Below are 12161 nucleotides of genomic sequence, written 5' to 3' on the forward strand. Positions count from 1 at the left end.
ACAGTGTGCTAAGAGCTTCTTCAGTAAAATAATTCCAAAGATTGTATACTGAGTACCTAGGCGATGATTGATAAATTTCGAGGCAAAGGTGGGGGAGAGGTGGATGATTCCAGAAGCAACCTTGGCAAAGGGTTGCCTTGCTCATGATCTTGATAGGCAGGATACAGCCAAGTGCCAAAAGTTCCCTATTGCAATTGAGAACCTTTCCGTTTCAGCAATTGAGCGCTTTCATTTACGTCTGACACAATTGCATCCCCATTATTAGTTTTACATAATCATTACTCTCGAAATTAGAGATCCTAAATCCAAGCATCTCTCCCTTCCCTTTCAGTGCAACCCAAGTATATCATTGCAACTAAACTATCATGGTTCAGTGGGTGCAGGACCAGATTCGATACATGGCCTATTCGACTGGTCTGGATGAAGAATCCACAAAGATTGTCATGTGTTTGCTCTTAAGTTTCCCACTGAGTGCCCTCTTCAAACGACTTCCTGACAACAAATATACCCTGAAGAATCTAGTGGTCATTGGGGTGTCCTTCTTTTACATTTTTATCATTTTGGAACTCAAAGGAGGATTTGTTACCCTCCTGATTAGCACCACTTTTACATACCTCATTACCAAATATCTGAAATCGGATTTGATGCCATGGTTCAACCTAGCATTTCTCATGGGTCATTTGTGTATCAATCATTTAAAGGCGCAATTTTGGCAAGCAGAGTATGATCCAACAAAGATTGACATCACAGGTGCTCAAATGGTACTTGTAATGAAGCTCTCTTCATTCGCTTGGTCATACCGTGATGGGAAACTCTTGAAACGTGATCCCAAAGCTTTCCAAGAGAAATTGAATACATACCAGAGATCAAGAGTCGTTGTCGAACATCCCTCAATATTAAGCTTTCTGGGTTATGCTTTTTTTTTCCAAGTTTGCTAACGGGTCCCAGTTTTGACTACTCTGATTACCAAAATTTTATCAACACCGAATTGTTTAGTGATGTTCCTGATACAAAACGCCCAGGAAAAAGAAGAAAGAGAATGATCCCAAAAAGTGGCCGAATTGCTTTTGCTAAAGTAGTCCAAGGTGCTGCTTGGGCCGCAATTTGGATTACATCCCTCAACTACATCACAACTGATTATTTATTCACGGTAGAATACCAACAAAAGCCTCTGATAGTCAAAGGTATCGTGCTCACGATACTAGGATTCACCTATCGGTTGAAGTACTATGCAGTTTGGTTGATATCTGAAGGGTGCTGTATTCTTGTTGGAATTGGTTATAATGGTTACGATGCCTCGACAGGCAAGTTCTATTGGAACCGAGTGCAGAATATAGCTCCCTGGGAATTCGAAACTGGTCAAAACGTCCGCACATGTCTGGAAGCTTGGAACATGAATACTAATAAGTGGCTAAAGAATTTCATCTATTTGAGAAGTGCCAAGAACAACAAACCAGGGTTTCTATCTACTCTGTTAACCTTTGCTACTTCCGCTTTCTGGCATGGCACAAAACCAGGATACTACCTGAGCTTTGTATCGGGAGCTTTTTATCAAACGATAGGAAAAATCTTTAGAAGAAATATCCGACCAATATTTACCACTAAAGATGCTGAACCTGTCACTAGATATAAAACCTTGTATGATATCGTTAGTTGGACTGTTACTCATCTAGCTTTTGGATACTTGGTTCAACCATTCGTCATCCTTGAGTTCAAGAAATCCATCAAAGTTTGGAGCTCAGTATATTTCTTTCCTCACATCGCCATCGGAATAATATTATTTGCATTCAAGGGCCCATTTTCCAGAAGTGTCACAGGATTTTTGAGAAAGTACCATCTCAAGAGTAAAGGAGAATCTGAAACTATATCTGCACCAAAGAAAGACACCATCACCGTGCATCCCAATGCATCAGATGCTTCTCTTATTCCTGAATATGACAATCAAGAAGAGCTTAACCAACCAATTATTCTTCCTGAAATTGACTTTTCTAAGGAAGATTATGATGAATTAATGAACAAGATTGACGAGCTACAGAAGCTCCGTTCCTCAAAAGACTTCTCGTTGATTGAGAATGAAGAAAAGCAAGCTCTCTATGAAGCTCTGGACTCCTTGAGCAAGGATATCGGTAAAGTCATGGGGAACATTCGATCTTTCAAAAATGACTAATGTTTTCGAATTATGATCTTTCGCAGACTATAAATCCTCGTCTGAGTCGAACAAATCTAAACCATCGATGGCAGCTTGAGCATCAGTCTCTTGGTTGGGCCCCTTTGTAGTGGTGTTATTATGTTCCTTAGTGCTTTTAGAAGGACTAGGAGTTTCTGCAACTTCTTGTTCGTTGTTTATAGTTGATTCTCCTCCTGGGTTAATTGTGGATTCATTTAGGGTTTCAATTAAACGTTCATGGTGTATCGATGCCAATGCTAACATTCCTCTACGCATAGAGTCTTCGCCAGGCCAAATGAAATTTCTGGGGTTTAGAGTGTTTGGGTCTACACTAGCAGGAATCTTGGAAAATTTGGATAATTTCATAGCATATTCTAGTAACGTTTCCACATCTTTTAGATTCTCTTCGGCTGAGGGTAGTGGCTTAATAGGAGCGTCCATATCGACATCACCATCATTCATCTCTCTTTTCAACTTCTCTGTGTACACTTTCTCTAGTTGTTCTTCTGTTAGATTTGGCAATTTCTTGAGTTCTTTACGGCATTCAGTCAGCCCTATCATAATGTTTATCATGCTCTTATTTAAATGTCTGTTTTCGACTTCTTGGTTCAAAACTTGACTCCGGCGCTTGTCATGAATGTATAAAAGATCATCTATTGTGTAATTAAGTTCATCCACGTCTGAGACGAGTCTATGTGCAGCTTCCTTGGACGGTTGGAATCTATTGATTGAAGTGACCAATTTGGATAGATCCTGTTCTAGGTTATCAAGTTGTTGAAATATTTTTTCACTTCGATTTTCATTGACTTTAGAATTCGTCAGTGATCCTGTTGCGTGCGCAGACCATGAGCCAGCTGACGACTGGGATGGAGTGCCGGTGTTCATTTTCCAAGTGATACACTAGAATACTATTTGAAGAATGGGATGGGGTAGGAAGGATGTGAATCGCGGGAAATGTTGGTGCTTATATAAGAACTATTCAAACAGTATGGTCCTTCAGACCCAAATTCCACAAATTATGGTTTTCTCCGAGTACATAGTGAAGAGTCTTGGAAACGTAGCTTTTAGATTCGCCTGAGTCCAAATTTTCAATGATATCTTCTAGTAAAATTGCCTTCCCTGCAGCAATACTGTCTCCCAACCCTGGATGTCTAATGTTCACAATGTGAATATGGAAGTGATAATATGATGGCTGGTAGTGGACAAAAAGTCTCAACTGGGTTCTTGGAATGTTGTATCGTTTAGAGATTGTTTGTCGGAGGGATGTGTTCAGTTCTTTGAGCCAAGGAACATGGGAATGATTTAGATCTCTGACAGAAGAAATATCTCCCCTGTTAACTATGCAAACACAGTATAGAGAGTCTAACGTATCCCCATCCCATTTCATGTCCGGTAATACAACGAATCCAGTTTTTGGATCAGGATCTCTAAGTAGGATTTTATCAGCTTCGTAGTTGTTGAAGAGGATGTTACGAACCCACTGGATACGATCTCCCTTCATTGTTTTAATGTAAGGCTCCACAATTCGTTGATATGCTTCTGGAGTTTCTTTTATCAAGTGGTACTGCTGGGCAGCGTACTTTTTCAAGTGCGTTTCAGTTGCAGGGTAAATTACGTTGATCTTTGCAGAAGGAGCCGTTTCTAAGTCTTGGTCCACAAGACACATTCCCCAATGATAGACGTCATTTATGTTTATGTCTCTGATCCGCTGGCCAATGACACCATTATCGGATTCAAAGAGTGAATTTAGTTGGAGATCGTTGAATTGGAAATGTGACTTCTCTAATGATACGATTGCGTTTTGTTCATCAATTTTTCCAAGCAATACAATAGACTTTGTCTGTGGATCCGAATTGAGGATCTTTTCAAACTCGAAACCTGGCAAAAGATCCCTTATGGGGGGCATTTGTGCGGTGGTGATTGAGGATAAGAATAAATTTTGAGGTAAGTTCTCGCTTAAGCAGGATCACCATTACGTAAACGAGTATTTAAGCATCGTACGGAACACGATAAAGAGAGGAGAGGAGTCTAGTGAAGACTAAAAGTACATAAATTCATGGATGTAAGGTGAAAAGACTATTAAATATATCCGCTATCGTTTGTGTGTGCAGCAGGCAACGTGCTTTTGGCTATTGATCAAGAATGGCCCGATGCTCTCTTGGTGAAACGTTCTCTCATTTTTTTCCACCTAGTAATCAACAATGATCTTGCTTCAGCGCAAGAATATCCACCATATTATAAATACGAAGAAAATCCCCACCATTGCAACCGGAACGTACTGTTTTATCAGAGCCTCCAAATTGATTCTTCGAGCTGCTTTTCTATACTTTTTTGATTCAGCTCTCAAATTGTATGAGAGATCAGACATATCATCCAAAGACTCTCCACGGTATAAAAGATCTTCAATATTCTTAGTCATAATGCGCTTCACGTCACTAAGCTCATTATTCAAATGATCCAAGTTCGATTGGGTTCGGGAATCTTGGTACAATTTCTTGGTCTTGCTCATAAACGAGTCAAACGACACAAACTGGTATGGTCTTGTGTCGGATCTTAATGCTGCGTTCCCGTGGGAGTTGATAAATTCATTGGCAATCTCTTGCAAATATGCAAATGCAAGGTTTCTTGAAAAAGACTTGTCCACGATCACCAAGAATACAATAGATTCTCTAAGGAGATAATGAATGGTGTAATTTCCACTTCTGATGCTGGCCTCCGTAGCAGAATTTGAGTTAACCTTGTTTACTATGGCTTTGGCTTGGTTCTTTTGTTCTGTCAGATTTTGGGTCTGGTCATCATCCACCGTGGCTGACAAAGGAAGGCCTTAATAAGTTAGTGATTTCATTTAACGTGCTAAAAACTCCATGGACTGCAACTTACCATCGTTTCTAAAGATCAAGGTGGACTTTACCATTACTGTTTGGAGATGAGGTGTACACAGGTTGACAGATTGAATAAGCGAGCGTAGGGCCCACCTCAGACGAAGACACCATCGATGCCTCCCAGCGCGAGCATTATTTTTTCCCTAGTAGCTTCACTATTATTATCCTACAAAGCTTAACTCCATTGTCACAAAGCGATGGTTCTGTGATTGCTACTATGAATCAGCAAGACCAGTCAGATTTTATGGACATTGAAGATGGATCGGAACTTCAGATTATCACCAATTACGTTAACAACCAGAAATTAACCAATGATTTTGTACTCAGCATTGAAAATGATTTGGACTCTAGATACAAGCAAAGTAAAGATGATACATACGAGCACTCCATTTTGTTCGTAGCTGACACCAACTTTGTTCTATCTCATCTCAAACTGTTATCACAAATTCACAATATCGCCCTCACCAATGAGCAAATGATGACACACTTAAAGGTTGTGATCCCCATAACAACTATAACAGAACTAGACGGTTTAAAGTCTAGTAGTAGAAAGGAAGATGGATTCAATGTGGGCATGCTTGCTAGGTCGGCAGTAGACTGGATTTATACCCATTTGGCCAGCAATGATCCTATCGTCAAGGGCCAAAAACTGTACCAAAGAATAGAACGAGATTTGACTCCAGACGCTTCCATTTTAGATTGTGCCTTGTATCTCCAGAGCGAGTACCGATCTAGTTTGGTTGTTCTCTTGTCAAATGATAAGAACTTGTGTAATATGGCTCTCACAAATCAAGTACTGACAGTTTCTTATCGCACCGGTATGACTGCAGAACTGATACTGTCTACGACATTTCAAGAGCTACAGAATAGAGGACTATTAGACGTCAATAATGATGATCACGAAATCATTGACTATGAACCCACAGTACAACCAGCTGACAAGACTTCTATAGAAGACGCCATTGCAACTGTCTACTCCGAAATTAAAATGGTAGCACTTGATTCCTTGGACGCCTTAATGATACAGGAGTACGGGGATGATTTAGAATTTACTGGATACGAAAAGAAAAATATTGTGGAATTGAGTGATTGTTTCGATCTGATTTCCAGGTACGGGGTATCCACATTTTTTCACCTCTTTAAGAGGAGTCGACTGATTGATTCCAAAATGTTTCAAAGAAACTCAGCAACAAAACAGAAGTTTTTCAAAACTCCTCCATCTGATGCTCCCGAGTTTCGGGAATTTGTAGAGTTCTGGTGCGAATTACTCACCTGTCTGTACCAGGCACGAGAACCCTCTCAAAAGAAAGCTTTGTCTCAACTAACTGCGAGATGGCTGGCCATATCCAGTCGGTTTTAAAGCGCATTATTTTTGAGATTTGATGGCAACTTCAGAAGATGAGTCCAACTTTCTTTTGAGGGATTTAATGACACCAAATTTTCTCCTCTTTGGTTTATAGATTTCAGCATTTACATCTTCAACATTTACATTACTGTCCTTACCAAACATATTGACCTTATCATGATTTGCTTCATGTAGCACTGGAACAGAAGCAGACACTTTACCGAATTTCCGTTTCTTTGGGTTCTTTTCAAACTGTGATTCAATATGCTTCTTATTCTTCGGAGATTCGTCCACTTCCATATATTCATGGTAGAAACTGTTATTGTTGTTGTTATCATTCTTGTCTCTCTTTTCTATTGATTCGGTTACTGTCCTTGAGACACTGTATTCATTGCTATGCCTCCAATTATCTCTCTCTTTTAGCAATTCTCCTATAAGATCCCAGATACAGGTATTCTTATATGGATCCTGACCCTGTAGTGTTGCTGGATCAAATTTCAATAATGACTGTCTTAAACTATGACCCTCTGGTATTATTTTTGTCAGTGTCTTGTTATTCAGTATCTTATTCTTCTCCTGAAGAGAGTTCTCTGCCGAGCTTTCTCCATTGCCAGAGGAAAAACTATAAGTCTCCAGAACGGAATCCAATAACTTTGAAATCAGCTTGTCCTTTTTTTCTATTTCATGTAGGATATAATTTCTTTGAAATCTTTCAATTGATAACGCTTTAAACACTTGAAAGTTAATACCTTGGGAAATAGCCAATGAAGTTGCATCGCTTACGAGATTTAGTGGGAAAACCCACTTGAAGGTTTCCTTCTTTGGCATTGACTCTGATATATTGGTTAATTGAAACATTGATCGTCCATTTTTTGGGTATAAGAACCCCACTTGAGCAATCTTGGAGTCTAATTGGGATATATTTTGATCTAAAAACAACATTGTTTTGTAAAGGTCATCGACACTAGAAACTTCCACTCCATTATTCCCTGAAAGTTCTATGAAATCCTTCAAATTGTTGATCTCAAGCATCCATGTCTGTCTGATGTTGGTCAAGATAAACGTCAGAAGTGGATCCTTGTTGTCTTGCTTCGCAGTATCGGGCTTCTTGGATTTTAGCCCGTACAGATAATCAATACCAGTGTCCCTATCATACCATTTGGACCAAGTGTCAGGAATCATTAACCGCCGTTGTGTGTGATCTGACAACGTCTTTAGTGAACAATTGTGGTAGCGTTTCTTAAATAAAATAAACTATCCAGGGTCAATCAGTTTATATAGATTATCAGTAACTGAGATAAAAAAAAAGGGGGAAAAAAAAGCTTCCCCACCAGGAGTCGAACCTGGAATCTTCTGGTTTCCTATTACCTCAAGTTTACTCGAAGTTGGCTAATCGTAGCCAGACGCCTTGACCATTGGGCCATGAGGAACGAAGCTTGACCTTGAATCAACACAGCAAAATATATGGCTGTGCTTAATAATTTTGAACCATTATCATTCTCAAACCTTCTGTCTTCACTTAATTTACGGTGTCAACCCAAACCCCTTCAACATTCATGCGTTTCAATATTCACGTTTTGTTTTCTCAAAGCTCTCTTTTACATAAATCCATTGAACTATGCTCAATTAGACCAACCTACAATCATTGACACTTAGTGATAATTTCTAAATACATAATTACCTTAGCTATCAGGCAAATTAAGCATCGTAGGTACTGGCAGAAACATTACCTCCCTTTCCAGTCCAGTTGATGTGGATCCAGTCACCAACTTTGAGTCTCTCATTTGCCTCTTCTGGAAGAACCTTGAAAGTGTGGGCACCGAAGTAATCTCTTTGAGCTTGCAACAAGTTGGCTGGAAGCTTCTCCGATCTGTAACCGTCATAGAAAGACAGAGCAGTGGAGAAGGCAGGGGTTGGAATACCAAACTCAATAGCCTTACCCAAAGTTGCTCTCCATCCGCTTTGAGCCTTAGAAATGGCATTGTTGAAGAATGGGTGGAACAGCAAATTCTCCAAGTCTGGGTTCTCACGGTAAGCAGCAGTGATCTCACCCAAGAAAACGGATCTGATGATACATCCACCTCTCCACATAAGAGCAATGGATGGGAAGTTTAAGTCCCATTTGTACTCCTTGGCAGCCTCTCTGATCAATTGGAAACCTTGGGCGTAGGAAATAATCTTGGAAGCGTACAAAGCCTGTTCTAAGTCGTCAATGAACTTGGCTTTATCAGTAATAGCGTTCTCAGGAACAGAAGGACCAGAGAGGATCTTAGAAGCTCTGACTCTCTCGTCCTTGATTGCTGACAAGCATCTGGCAAAGACGGCCTCACCGATCAAGGTAACTGGCATACCAAGGTCCAAAGCGTTGATAGCGGTCCACTTACCGGTACCCTTTTGACCAGCAGAGTCCAGAATCTTCTCAACAAGTGGCTTTCCATCATCGTCGTTGTAAGCCAAAATATCTCTGGTAATCTCGACCAAGAAAGAGTCCAAGACTCCCTTATTCCACTTGGCAAATACCTTAGAGATCTCACTGTCTGGCAGACGGGCAACACGCTTCAACAAGTCGTAGGCTTCACAAATCAATTGCATGTCACCGTATTCGATACCATTGTGGACCATCTTGACATAATGGCCTGCACCGGCATCACCAACCCAGTCACAGCATGGCTCACCATCAGTTTTGGCTGCAATAGATTGAAAGATTTCCTTGATGTGTGGCCATGCCTCTTTAGCACCACCTGGCATCAAAGAAGGACCATATCTGGCACCTTCCTCACCTCCAGAGACACCGGATCCAACAAAATGGATACCTTTCTGCTTTAATTCCTCGTAACGACGGTTGGTGTCAGGGAAATGGGAGTTACCACCATCAATGATGATATCTCCTTGGTCCAAGTGAGGTAGCAATTGTTGGATGAAGGCATCAACGGGATTACCAGCCTTGACCAATATTATGATTCTTCTAGGTCTCTTCAAATTGGCAACCAATTCCTCAATGGAGTGAGCACCGATGATTGATTTTCCCTTGGCTTCGTTGGCCAAAAAATGGTCGACTTTCTGCACGGTTCTGTTGTAAGCGACGACGGTGAAACCGTGATCAGCGGCGTTCAAAATCAGGTTTTGACCCATGACGGCCAATCCAATAAGGCCAATATCTCCTGTTGCTTCAACCATATTTGTATCAGTCTTGTTTCTTTTCTTTGGTCCCAAAAAAAAAATTGCAAGGGTAGAAAAAAAGGGGGATCAACTATATATATAAGGAGAGCGACCTCTCTGTTGGACGATGGATTAGGCAAGAAACCGCGCATCGATTATATTGCGGTTGTGATGACAGGGGTGCGAGGAAGGTAGTGTATGGTGGTGGGGGAGAATAAAGAGGTATCAATGAGGGACAAGGGAAGAGACTGTGAGGACGTAAATGCCTACTGTTGTGGCATTTGCTACAAGCAATCAACTAGGGACTATGATTGGAACTCAATTGACTTTTAAGGCCAACAATTAAATGGGTGAATAGAACCCCGAGAAGTGGATATTTGGCCTAGAAGTTGGGTGTTTGGGAGAAAAAAATACAGTGCGAACGTTCGCGCAATGATCGTGATGTTGCTAGGTGTTCTCCCACCCAAATTGGAAGATGTGTTAGTTGGGGGGATAGGCGGAGCTTCGGGTTCCGAAAAATTCAAAAAGAATTACTAATGAGGAAGGTTGTAGTTTGAATGTACGGATGTATCATTGGTTTTCACACGATACTGAATGATGAGTCAAGGCATGCAGCTATTGCAAAAGTGTTACAATAGATATATGCAAGTTTACTGCATCCCGCATTTATTAATAAGCTCCAAGAAAGTTTTATATATACAAAATCTCCAACCTCCGGTTTCCCAACGTTATCATTCCTTCTAATAACAAAATGAAGACAAAAACGAGCCGGAAATCCTCTTCCGACTCATACAGTATAGATTCACTTGAAGCTACTGACTCCAATGCTGAGAATCAGCATGATATACTGCCTTATTTCAACGATGTTCCACTTCAAAATATTTCCCAGGAACCCACGCGACGAAGTGCCATCTCTTCAATTTTGGAGGCAATTGACGACGAAAACCAACAAACAAGAAATGGGGCTACGAGTCTGTATAGCAACGATAGGGTCATTCCAATTGATGATTCTACCATAATGGAGGCCGTCGATTTAGCCGTGCATAAGGTTAAAACTGGGGCACATGAATGTGATGATGACTCAGCCGAGAAGATTTCACTAATCTCCGAAACGCCAGAAAAAAATGTAATTGACCAACCACCAGATGGGGGAATCACTGCGTGGTTGACTGTCACCGGTGCTTGTCTGTTTGTCATGTCAACTTGGGGTGCCAATGCTGCATATGGAGTTTTTCTAAACTACTATTTGACTAATCATATCTTCTCGGGTGCAACTCCATATGATTTTGCTTTGATCGGTGGAATGGTTATTTTTTTAGCTCAGGTTTTAGCTCCGGTTGCTATGATCTTGCAACGGACATTCGGTTATTACCCGGCAGTCATCTTTGGAATCGTTGTCCAATTTACTGGATGGTTTACCGCAAGCTATGCTAAGACTATATGGCATTTGTACCTAAGTCAGGGAGTCTGTGTCGGTCTGTCGGCCTCATTTTTGTTTGTCCCTGTGTCGACTCTCATTCCGGAATATTTTATGAAAAACAGGGCATATGCAATGTCTATCGCTGTAGCGGGAAGCGGTTTTGGAGGTGTGTTATTTTCCCTTTCCGTCAATGCTGTAATTGACCGAGCAGGTGACCAAAGGTGGGCTTTGAGGATGGTATGTTTTGTGGTAACCTTCATATCTGTCATTGGCTTGATCATTTCTAGGCCTAGAGTTCATCGTCCTAGAATTACCAACTCTCTGGACCTTAAAGCCCAATGCAAGATTATCTTCAATTTCCGAATAGCTTTGAAACAGCAAGTCTGTCTTGTTGCTTCCTGGTTTGCAATAGTAAACCTTGGTTATGTTGTCCTTTTGTTTTCAATTTCTCCTTTTGCAACAATGATCTGTGGGCTTTCAGCCAAACAGGGATCAATTCTCACTGCTGTAATGAACACCGGCCAAATTGTAGGAAGGCCCTGCATGGGGCTTATGGCAGATCGCTTCGGCCGTTTGAATTTTACCATAACGATCAACCTTTTTGTAGCTATTCTCATTTGGGGTTGGTGGATTCCTGTACGTTCATTTGCAGCCCTTCTACCTTTCTCATTCATACTTGGAGCTGTCATTGGAATTGGCAGTGTAATGAATGCAGTACTAACTGCAGACTCCGTTTCTACAACTCAATTCCCTGCCGCGTGGAGTTTCGTCAACATAGTTGGTGGATGTCTGAGTTTGATTGCAGAAGTCATGGCTCTTGGCATAAGAGATTTTTCCATGTCGAATCCTTTCCTGAACACTCAAATCTTTTCGGGATTTGCGTTCTTTATTGGCGTAATCTTACTACTGGCTTTACGTCAGTGGAAAATTTACCGTCTACTAGTTCAAAGACAATCACATAACGAGTCTCAATTACAAGAGATTAATTCTAAATCGAACTTGGAATGCACAGAACTTACAGAGGATTACGTACCTTACGAAATCATGATCAAAAGAAAACAAAAGTACGATGTTTTACTGAAAGATGGGATCAAAGCATATATTCTACGGACTTTATACCCAATAAAGACCTAGAAATATAGGCACTCTAGGCAATGAAGGTTTTCACTAGCTGGTAGGGAGTGACTT

The 12161-nt window shown here is 40.8% G+C and overlaps 8 protein-coding genes across 8 annotated transcripts; 3 read left to right on the plus strand and 5 right to left on the minus strand.

Annotated features, from left to right (window-relative positions):
- Positions 1 to 365: 365 nt before the first annotated feature.
- PAS_chr3_0271 (Lysophospholipid acyltransferase) lies at positions 366 to 2167 on the plus strand (the record flags this gene model as incomplete). The annotated part of the gene is made up of 2 exons (XM_002492444.1): positions 366 to 909; positions 1023 to 2167. The coding sequence occupies 2 exons, from the start codon at positions 366 to 368 to the stop codon at positions 2165 to 2167; spliced, it is 1689 nt and encodes a 562-aa protein (XP_002492489.1).
- A 27-nt stretch (positions 2168 to 2194) lies between these two features.
- PAS_chr3_0272 (Hypothetical protein) lies at positions 2195 to 3052 on the minus strand (the record flags this gene model as incomplete). The annotated part of the gene is made up of 1 exon (XM_002492445.1): positions 2195 to 3052. The coding sequence occupies one exon, from the start codon at positions 3050 to 3052 to the stop codon at positions 2195 to 2197; it is 858 nt and encodes a 285-aa protein (XP_002492490.1).
- Positions 3053 to 3146: 94 nt separating this feature from the next.
- PAS_chr3_0273 (Non-essential hydrolase involved in mRNA decapping) lies at positions 3147 to 4073 on the minus strand (the record flags this gene model as incomplete). The annotated part of the gene is made up of 1 exon (XM_002492446.1): positions 3147 to 4073. One exon carries the CDS (start codon positions 4071 to 4073, stop codon positions 3147 to 3149), a length of 927 nt encoding a protein of 308 aa, XP_002492491.1.
- A 306-nt stretch (positions 4074 to 4379) lies between these two features.
- On the minus strand, positions 4380 to 5081 carry PAS_chr3_0274 (R-SNARE protein; the record flags this gene model as incomplete). The annotated part of the gene is made up of 2 exons (XM_002492447.1): positions 4380 to 4990; positions 5048 to 5081. The coding sequence occupies 2 exons, from the start codon at positions 5079 to 5081 to the stop codon at positions 4380 to 4382; spliced, it is 645 nt and encodes a 214-aa protein (XP_002492492.1).
- Positions 5082 to 5266: 185 nt separating this feature from the next.
- PAS_chr3_0275 (uncharacterized protein) lies at positions 5267 to 6409 on the plus strand (the record flags this gene model as incomplete). The annotated part of the gene is made up of 1 exon (XM_002492448.1): positions 5267 to 6409. One exon carries the CDS (start codon positions 5267 to 5269, stop codon positions 6407 to 6409), a length of 1143 nt encoding a protein of 380 aa, XP_002492493.1.
- Positions 6410 to 6415: 6 nt separating this feature from the next.
- On the minus strand, positions 6416 to 7576 carry PAS_chr3_0276 (Hypothetical protein; the record flags this gene model as incomplete). The annotated part of the gene is made up of 1 exon (XM_002492449.1): positions 6416 to 7576. The coding sequence occupies one exon, from the start codon at positions 7574 to 7576 to the stop codon at positions 6416 to 6418; it is 1161 nt and encodes a 386-aa protein (XP_002492494.1).
- Positions 7577 to 8092: 516 nt separating this feature from the next.
- PAS_chr3_0277 (6-phosphogluconate dehydrogenase (decarboxylating)) lies at positions 8093 to 9571 on the minus strand (the record flags this gene model as incomplete). Its single annotated transcript, XM_002492450.1, has 1 exon — positions 8093 to 9571. One exon carries the CDS (start codon positions 9569 to 9571, stop codon positions 8093 to 8095), a length of 1479 nt encoding a protein of 492 aa, XP_002492495.1.
- Positions 9572 to 10304: 733 nt separating this feature from the next.
- On the plus strand, positions 10305 to 12107 carry PAS_chr3_0278 (uncharacterized protein; the record flags this gene model as incomplete). Its single annotated transcript, XM_002492451.1, has 1 exon — positions 10305 to 12107. The coding sequence occupies one exon, from the start codon at positions 10305 to 10307 to the stop codon at positions 12105 to 12107; it is 1803 nt and encodes a 600-aa protein (XP_002492496.1).
- Positions 12108 to 12161: the final 54 nt, after the last annotated feature.

This window comes from Komagataella phaffii, chromosome 3 (genome assembly GCF_000027005.1).
Source record: "Komagataella phaffii GS115 chromosome 3, complete sequence".
NCBI lineage: Eukaryota > Fungi > Ascomycota > Pichiomycetes > Pichiales > Pichiaceae > Komagataella > Komagataella phaffii.